Source organism: Drosophila tropicalis, unplaced genomic scaffold (genome assembly GCF_018151085.1).
Source record: "Drosophila tropicalis isolate 14030-0801.00 unplaced genomic scaffold, ASM1815108v1 contig_158, whole genome shotgun sequence".
Classification (NCBI taxonomy): domain Eukaryota; kingdom Metazoa; phylum Arthropoda; class Insecta; order Diptera; family Drosophilidae; genus Drosophila; species Drosophila tropicalis.
The window spans coordinates 1,405,181-1,412,165 of NW_027172602.1; the positions used below are offsets into that span (position 1 = coordinate 1,405,181).

The following is a 6,985-nucleotide window of genomic DNA, read 5'->3' on the forward strand; positions in this document are numbered from 1 at the left end:
CACACACACCACCGTATACATGGGCTGGCTTTGAAGTTTCAAAGGATACTCTTGACAATTTGAAAAACTAAACTAAAAAGTGTTTGAACTCACCTCGTGCATTAAACTGTAGACATATGTTTCCAGAAGTATACGAGTATATCTATGCATAATGCTAGATACCAAAGGAGTTAAAGGAAGTTAAAAGGAGGGACAGACGACTCATGCAACATTTTACCGCAACAGAAAACACACAAACCAACTAACAAACCAACCATCCAACCAACCAACACATACACACATAATCCCCAAAAGATGAAAATTGTAGAAAATTTGTGTTGCTTTCCACTGATTAAGGATGGCTTACTGAATGTGCTCGAACCAGGCAATCTCTTGTAGACCAACGAGATGAATAGGATAGAGAGTTAGACTCAAAGAATATCTGTAAAATGTGCGAAATTTATCAGACGGCATGGAAAATGGCAAACATAATTTTCTTATGCAACTACAAATGCTGGGAATTCAAGCTAGTTGCATGCCAGTTGCATGGATTAGGATGAGAAGTGTAGTTCAAGCAAAATACAGCTTCAATTATTATTTCCAAGTCAGTTCCGAGGAAACACAATTGGCAATCCGACCACGACCCCGACCCCAACCCTCAACCCCCCTTCGGTTTTGTCGAAAATGGTAGTCAGCATGTTGCGTTGCTATGCAGATGTTGAACTCTAAGTATCTTTTAAATATATTTTGCTTGTTGTTTGGTTAGTTTACAGATTACAGAGAACCAACAAATGGATTATATGGTAGATACGTTACGTTACATATACATATTTCTATCTCTCTTTACATTTAATCCACACTCAGCGTTAAACTCGTTGCTCACTAAATATAAGTACGACTTTAAATATATAGTACGTATATTTTTTGCTTTATCTTTGGAGGGGTTGGTTGACAAAAAGCCAGTTCCAGGGTCGTGATTTGGTTTAAGGTACATCGTATAATGCTTGCGTCCGGAATTCAATTGGTTGGTTTAAAAACCTATGGCCTGCATATAGCCTTGAATGTGATTACCCAGAGTTGTGCTACACAAGAAAAGAAAAGAATCATAATTATATAAAAGAATCAATATTATAAATGATGTCCAAGTTACCCCAGGCCAGAGATCCCCTTTGTATTAGCACTGGATTTGCTATAGATAACAGCCAATAGCATTGCTTGAGCGGTAACAAAAAGCTCTCGTTTGCCATAGCTTAGCCAATTTCCAGATGTTGCAGGGTTATTTAGTGACATATTCTCTCGGCGGTTCGATGACTTTGTTTCAGAATCCCTGGGTATATCACGTAGCTCTCGTTCCGCAATACGACTGCTTTCCTCTAGTCGTATGTTCCCTTCGCTACGTCGTTGCTCTTCTCGTTCGACTCGTCGTGAGGGATCTCGTTCTTGACGGTCTTCCCGTCGTGAAGCTACTTGATCTTCCCGTGGTGAAGTTTTTCGTTGTTCACGTCGTAAAGCTTGACGTTCGTCACGTCGTGAAGTTTCTTGTTCTCCTCGTCGTGAAGCTTCGCGATCCTCTCGCCGTGATACCTCTCGTTCAGCTCTTCGAGATGCTTCTCGTTCCTCACGTCGTGAAGTTTCTTGTTCTCCTCGTCGTGAAGCTTCGCGATCCTCTCGCCGTGATACCTCTCGTTCATCTCGTCGTGATTCTTCTCGTTCCTCGCGTCGTAAAGATTCTCGGTCCTCCCGCCGTGAAAACTCCCGTTCATCTCGTCGTGAAACCTCTCGTTCTTGTCGTCGTGAAGCTGCTCGTGTTTCCCATCGTAATGCTTCTTGCTCAACGCGCTTTACATCATCCTCATTCTCTAGTCGTGCATTGTCGTGTTCAATTCGCCTTGTGACATCACGAACTTCAATTCGTCGAGAGTTTTCTCGTTCTCTTCGTTGTTCCTGTCGGCGTGACACATCTCGCTCAAGTTGCTCAAAATGTCTTACCGTCTCTTGACTGCTTCGTTCGATTCGTAGTGAGACATCTCGTTCCTGGCTTCGTGCAATATCACGATCTTCTCGTCTAGAATCTTCACGTTCCTCTCGTCGTTCAATCCGCCTCAAATTATGCTGCTTTTCTTCTTGTGCATCGTCGCGTTCGACTCGTCGGGAGAGATCACGTTCCTGGCTTCGTGAAAGACCAAGCTCTTCTCGCCTAAAATCTTCCCGTTCTTCACGGCGTGAAGCACTTCGTTCAAGGCGCCTCAGATCATCCTCGTTCTCCCATCGTCCACCATCACGTACCTCTCGTCGAGAATCCTCTCTGTCTTGTCGTCGCTCTTCTTCCCCCCTCTGGGTGTTATCTCGAGATTCACGGCGTGAAACTTCTCGTTTCTCACGTCGTAAAACGCTTCGTTCTTGTTGTCGGGGTTGCTCACTTGATATATTGAGCTCTTCTACTCGCCTACTATCTCGAACATCTCGTTCCTCTCGTCGTGAAGCACTAAGTCCAAGGCGCTGTGAGATATCTTGCTCCTGACTTGGAGGGAGATCACGATCTACTCGTTCTTCACGGCGTGAAACACTTCGTTCAAGGCGCCTCAGATCATACTGGTTCTCCCGTCGTTCACCATCTCGCTCGACTCGCCTTATGACATCACGTTCCTCTCGTCGGTAGTCCTCTTGTTCCTCTCGTCGCTCTAATTTAGGTGATGCATCTCGCTCTTCTCTACGTGTGCTATCACGACTATCTCTTTTTAAAGCAAACTGTTCCTCTCTTCGCTCTAATTGTCGTTCATCTCGCTGCAATTGTCTGACTTGAACTCGTTCCCTTTCCATTCGCTCTTCCTGTTCGAGATGTCTTGTAAGATCACGCTGCTCGCGTTTATCGTTTCGCAATGAGTCGCGGCGAAGAATTTCCTCACGCTCAGTTTGCCTCATAGTAGCAGTTTTGTCGTTCCTTTCCAAGCGCTCTTCCCGTCGCTCTGTTCGGTAAGAGTCTCTTGGCAAACGCCTGAGATCTTCGTTGCTGCTTTCTTCCCGGCGAGTTATTGAGTACTCAGCTCGCCCATTCACAGCCGCTGGTTGTCTGTAAACCAAACGTTCGTCGTATTCATCAATATTGGTGGGACCACGTCTATTTTCCCACCGCTGAGTTTCGGATATCTCGTGACGGGAACTTGTTGCAGCCGCAAGTACCAATATTGCCAGGAACAGAAATGCGCTGAGCCGTAGCCATAGAGCATTTGCCATCTTTGGAGTAGCTGAAATTTTGTGATTAAACTTTTGCTGATTGCGCTGCTAAAACTTGCTGATCGCTTAGAACCGCCTTGTTAGTCAGCCAATACTTGACTGCCTGCTGTTGGTATCAATTCGAGGGTTTTTATAGTCTATTTGCCCACCATATTTTTGACATTCTTCTTGCTGAATGAACTTCAATTCTGTTGCCCATTGACTCATTTTCTTTCCTTTTTAGCCTCAATTTGATTGATTGAATTTGGCTTATCGCACATGTGCACCATTGCACCATCAAGGCAAGAAATTTCACTACCGGATCGACTTGGCGCAGACGCGTCAAAGTCCATTCAAGTGGACTCTAATTCTATGAATGAAATTCTTCATAGACATACATATATCTTACTGCTGTGTGACGTCACACAAATCCTGTGTGGGTGTGCTTGTTGTGTGACGTCAAAATAACTGGAAGAAACTCCAACTCTACCCCCAAAGTTGGTGCACATTTGTGATAAGAGAAAATTCAATCAACGGCAGCAGCAAATTAAAGTGCAATGAACAATGTAGTCAATACTAAAATAAATGAATAACAAGGATAAATGGATAGGCATCTGGGCGTAAAATTGCTGTACAAAAAAAAAAAAAAAGAAATAAATAAATAAAAAGGGAGCCAAGCTGCAAATGCGTTCAAGTGTAAGGCCAGCTATAAAAGCGTTTTGAAATTCAGTCATCACTTTAGTTAGGTATCCAGAACTCTTCGACCCAACTTGAGGTTTGCCTCGGAGCCTTCAAAAGTGGCATGGCATGGACTTTGCTCGGACTAGGATTGGAAGTAACAATAACAAGGAAATGAAGATTTTCCAACCAGTCTTCTTATTATTATATATTATATCTATCACTCTAAATAAAATATTATTATATATGTATCACACTATTTAACCACCAATATGTAATATGTAATCCAAATGTATGCCAAATAATCTTATCTTGTTAAATGTTGCTGTTGTTTGGGATCGTATAAAGATACATGTATTTATCTATCTATATTCCTACGTATATATATATATATGTATGTAAATTTTTTTGACGACGAACTCTATGTATTTCCATTAATAAAACAAAAATTATTCACACAAAACTACAGCGAGGAGAGGATTTTGGGTATTTTGTTGGTGGCTATTACAGGACATCACAGTGGGTTACGATCACCGGTTTGCTAATCTTACCATTCTTAGTGCCATGTGCCTGCATACAATGAATTATCTTGTCACCCCGTATGACCCGACCAAAGCCAACTCGTCGCCCATTCGATACACGCAAGGGCTTAAAGCTAATGGTGAAATTAATGGCTGATCCGTTGCTGGGAAAACCTTTGCTGCAGTATTCTTTCGAACAAGATAATACATAGGCATAACGGCCATGGTCCATAACTCGTGTATCGAACTCCATGGCACAACCCAAACTGGGCTGGGCTGACAATGATGGCCTTGCGGAATTCGATACCACCAAATAGCATTCCAGCCAGAGTTGCGGAAAAATGCGTCGCACGGAAAACTCATGCGATCTATGCTCCAGACAGGTCCTCATAAACTGCAATACTATCAGGGGGGCTGCTTCTGTATATAGCTGAATGATGACATCGCCCAATGGCCGGCCATCTATGGCACCAAAATGCAGGGTTATGCGTGGCCTTAATAATCGTACCAATTCGCCATTATCTTTGGGTAATTGCAAATTGAAACCATTATATTTTGCAAATATCTGATTATCTGTATTGGGTGCTATAAACGATTCTGATAACGATTGATTATGCGAGTAACGTGACTGTGTATTATATATCGATCCGGATTTCACGAAACGTGGCGTCTGGTCGACTGATCGACGATCGCCCAAGTATTTAATACTCATCAACCGTTTGCCCAATTCGATATTCTGGCGTTCCAGTTTCTCCACATGCCGCACCATTGTGGGAACCATCGATGAGCCAATGCGATACGTTTGAGAGTGGGTGCCAATAGTGCCCATTGTTCGCATGATTCGCGACAAATGCAACAGGATTCGCACATTCTCTTTGGTCCTTTGCAAATAGGTGCGAGCATCAGATAGCAGAGCATCAACGTTTCCCAAATGGGCGGCCGGAAATACCGGAGGCTTATTATCAATCAGGCTATGAGCACAACGCACACATTCATTTAACCGGTTCGAGATGCCCTTATGTCGCCGCCTAGTATAATGGTTCATCTTCACATACAATAAATTTTATTTCGCATTAGATTTGCAAAAACGAAAATAGTTGATTCACTTTCAATTTTTAGTCGTATATAATGAAATGTTGCTTGCCCTGGTAAAATATAAATGCTTGTCTACGAATTTTATAATACGAACAAACAAGTGTAAAAACAGGGTAGCTCGATTGACCAAAAAATATTGTGACATTTTCGTTAACTTGAGGGGCAGATTTACTCAATGGACTAACTCAACAAATTTACAGGTTTAAATGACTAAATTATTATTGTTCTTTTTGTTCATCATCTGCATTATTTTTTGATTTTCCAGTTACTTGGCTTCCACTGGGAATCTGGTCATCATCCTCTTGTCTCTGCTGCTGCTGCTGCTCCTCCTCCTGCCCTATTTCCATCTCCTGAAGCATGTGATGACCACTTGAAGCCTGAGGTTCCACTGGCAAAAACCGAGCCGATGAGGATGAGAACAGTATAGAAGGTAGTCTAGATACCTCATAGACATTCTTATTGAGCACCTCAATGCTCAGAATGGATGTACTTTTAACAACCGTGGTATTTGGATTGATGGCATATTTGGCAATTGTTTCACCCCTTTCACTGGTAATTGTCTCTGTGCGCAAATACTCAGCCTTAGCCTTGTCACAACTAATAACACACATATCGATATTCGACCCAGAACCAAGATCATTAAAGACGCCAGCCGTTATGGCTTCACGCACCAATTGCTTGCCCTCATCCAGAGTCAATTGTGGATGCCAGCGTTGTTCGAGAACCGACATGGCAGCTAAAGTACCTGAACCCATGGCAGCGTATGGTATTTTATCATTAGAGCCACAAGGGTATATGCAATAGATCTGTGGCCCCCACTTATCCACACCGCCCATAACCAGGGCGGCACTTATATGACCTTGAAATCGAAACAATGTGCTACGCATCATTCGGCTGGCACAGACTACAGGCACACGTTCCCTATTGAAATTCAAGCGATGTAAGTCCAATTCCGATGAAGTCTTCTGGGTAAGTTGCTCAGTATCAGCAGCTGTGCCGGCTCCACAGCAACTGAAAGGTGAAAAACAGCCTCATGATTAACCTCACACACTCCTCTACCCTTTTTCCACTTACTATATATAATCCTGCAGACGATGTATTTTGGAGCAATTCTTATCAGAAACAATAGGTCCTTCAGTGGCTCGTGTATCGGCACCCAAAATTACGCCATTCTCATAGATGATGCCCACTATAGAGGTTCCAGTTTTTACAGTCCTTGGAGGTCGATAACCTTCGGCCAATAATTGGGCATTACTGCAAAACAGAAACACATCTTTTTCTCATCTTTTTCCATGTGCCTGAAGAAACTCACCGCTTGCAGTTGTCGAAATTAAAGCCACTGCGTGAAGTTGATGCCGCATAATTTTGTTTTTTTTGCATTCCAATCATAATGAAAATGAAAAAAAGATCTAACAAAAAAAGTGAATTCGAAATATCACAGAGAAAACTAAAGTATTTGTTTTTGTTGTTTTGAAAACTATTTGACAACTGAAAGCAAA

At 42.6% G+C, this 6,985-nt stretch overlaps 3 protein-coding genes across 3 annotated transcripts; all 3 read right to left on the minus strand.

Annotated features, from left to right (window-relative positions):
• Window positions 1–678: 678 nt before the first annotated feature.
• On the minus strand, window positions 679–3,425 carry LOC137586992 (trichohyalin). The gene is made up of 2 exons (XM_068303214.1): window positions 1,130–3,425; window positions 679–1,061 (listed from the first exon to the last, which is right to left on the minus strand). The coding sequence occupies exons 1-2, from the start codon at window positions 3,211–3,213 to the stop codon at window positions 1,010–1,012; spliced, it is 2,136 nt and encodes a 711-aa protein (XP_068159315.1). The 5' UTR covers window positions 3,214–3,425; the 3' UTR covers window positions 679–1,009.
• A 207-nt stretch (window positions 3,426–3,632) lies between these two features.
• LOC137586993 (uncharacterized) lies at window positions 3,633–5,577 on the minus strand. Its single transcript, XM_068303215.1, has 2 exons — window positions 4,422–5,577; window positions 3,633–3,821 (listed from the first exon to the last, which is right to left on the minus strand). The coding sequence occupies exons 1-2, from the start codon at window positions 5,434–5,436 to the stop codon at window positions 3,769–3,771; spliced, it is 1,068 nt and encodes a 355-aa protein (XP_068159316.1). The 5' UTR covers window positions 5,437–5,577; the 3' UTR covers window positions 3,633–3,768.
• Window positions 5,578–5,630: 53 nt separating this feature from the next.
• Window positions 5,631–6,958, minus strand: Prosbeta2R1 (Proteasome beta2 subunit-related 1). Its single transcript, XM_068303216.1, has 3 exons — window positions 6,799–6,958; window positions 6,561–6,740; window positions 5,631–6,497 (listed from the first exon to the last, which is right to left on the minus strand). The coding sequence occupies exons 1-3, from the start codon at window positions 6,873–6,875 to the stop codon at window positions 5,705–5,707; spliced, it is 1,050 nt and encodes a 349-aa protein (XP_068159317.1). The 5' UTR covers window positions 6,876–6,958; the 3' UTR covers window positions 5,631–5,704.
• Window positions 6,959–6,985: the final 27 nt, after the last annotated feature.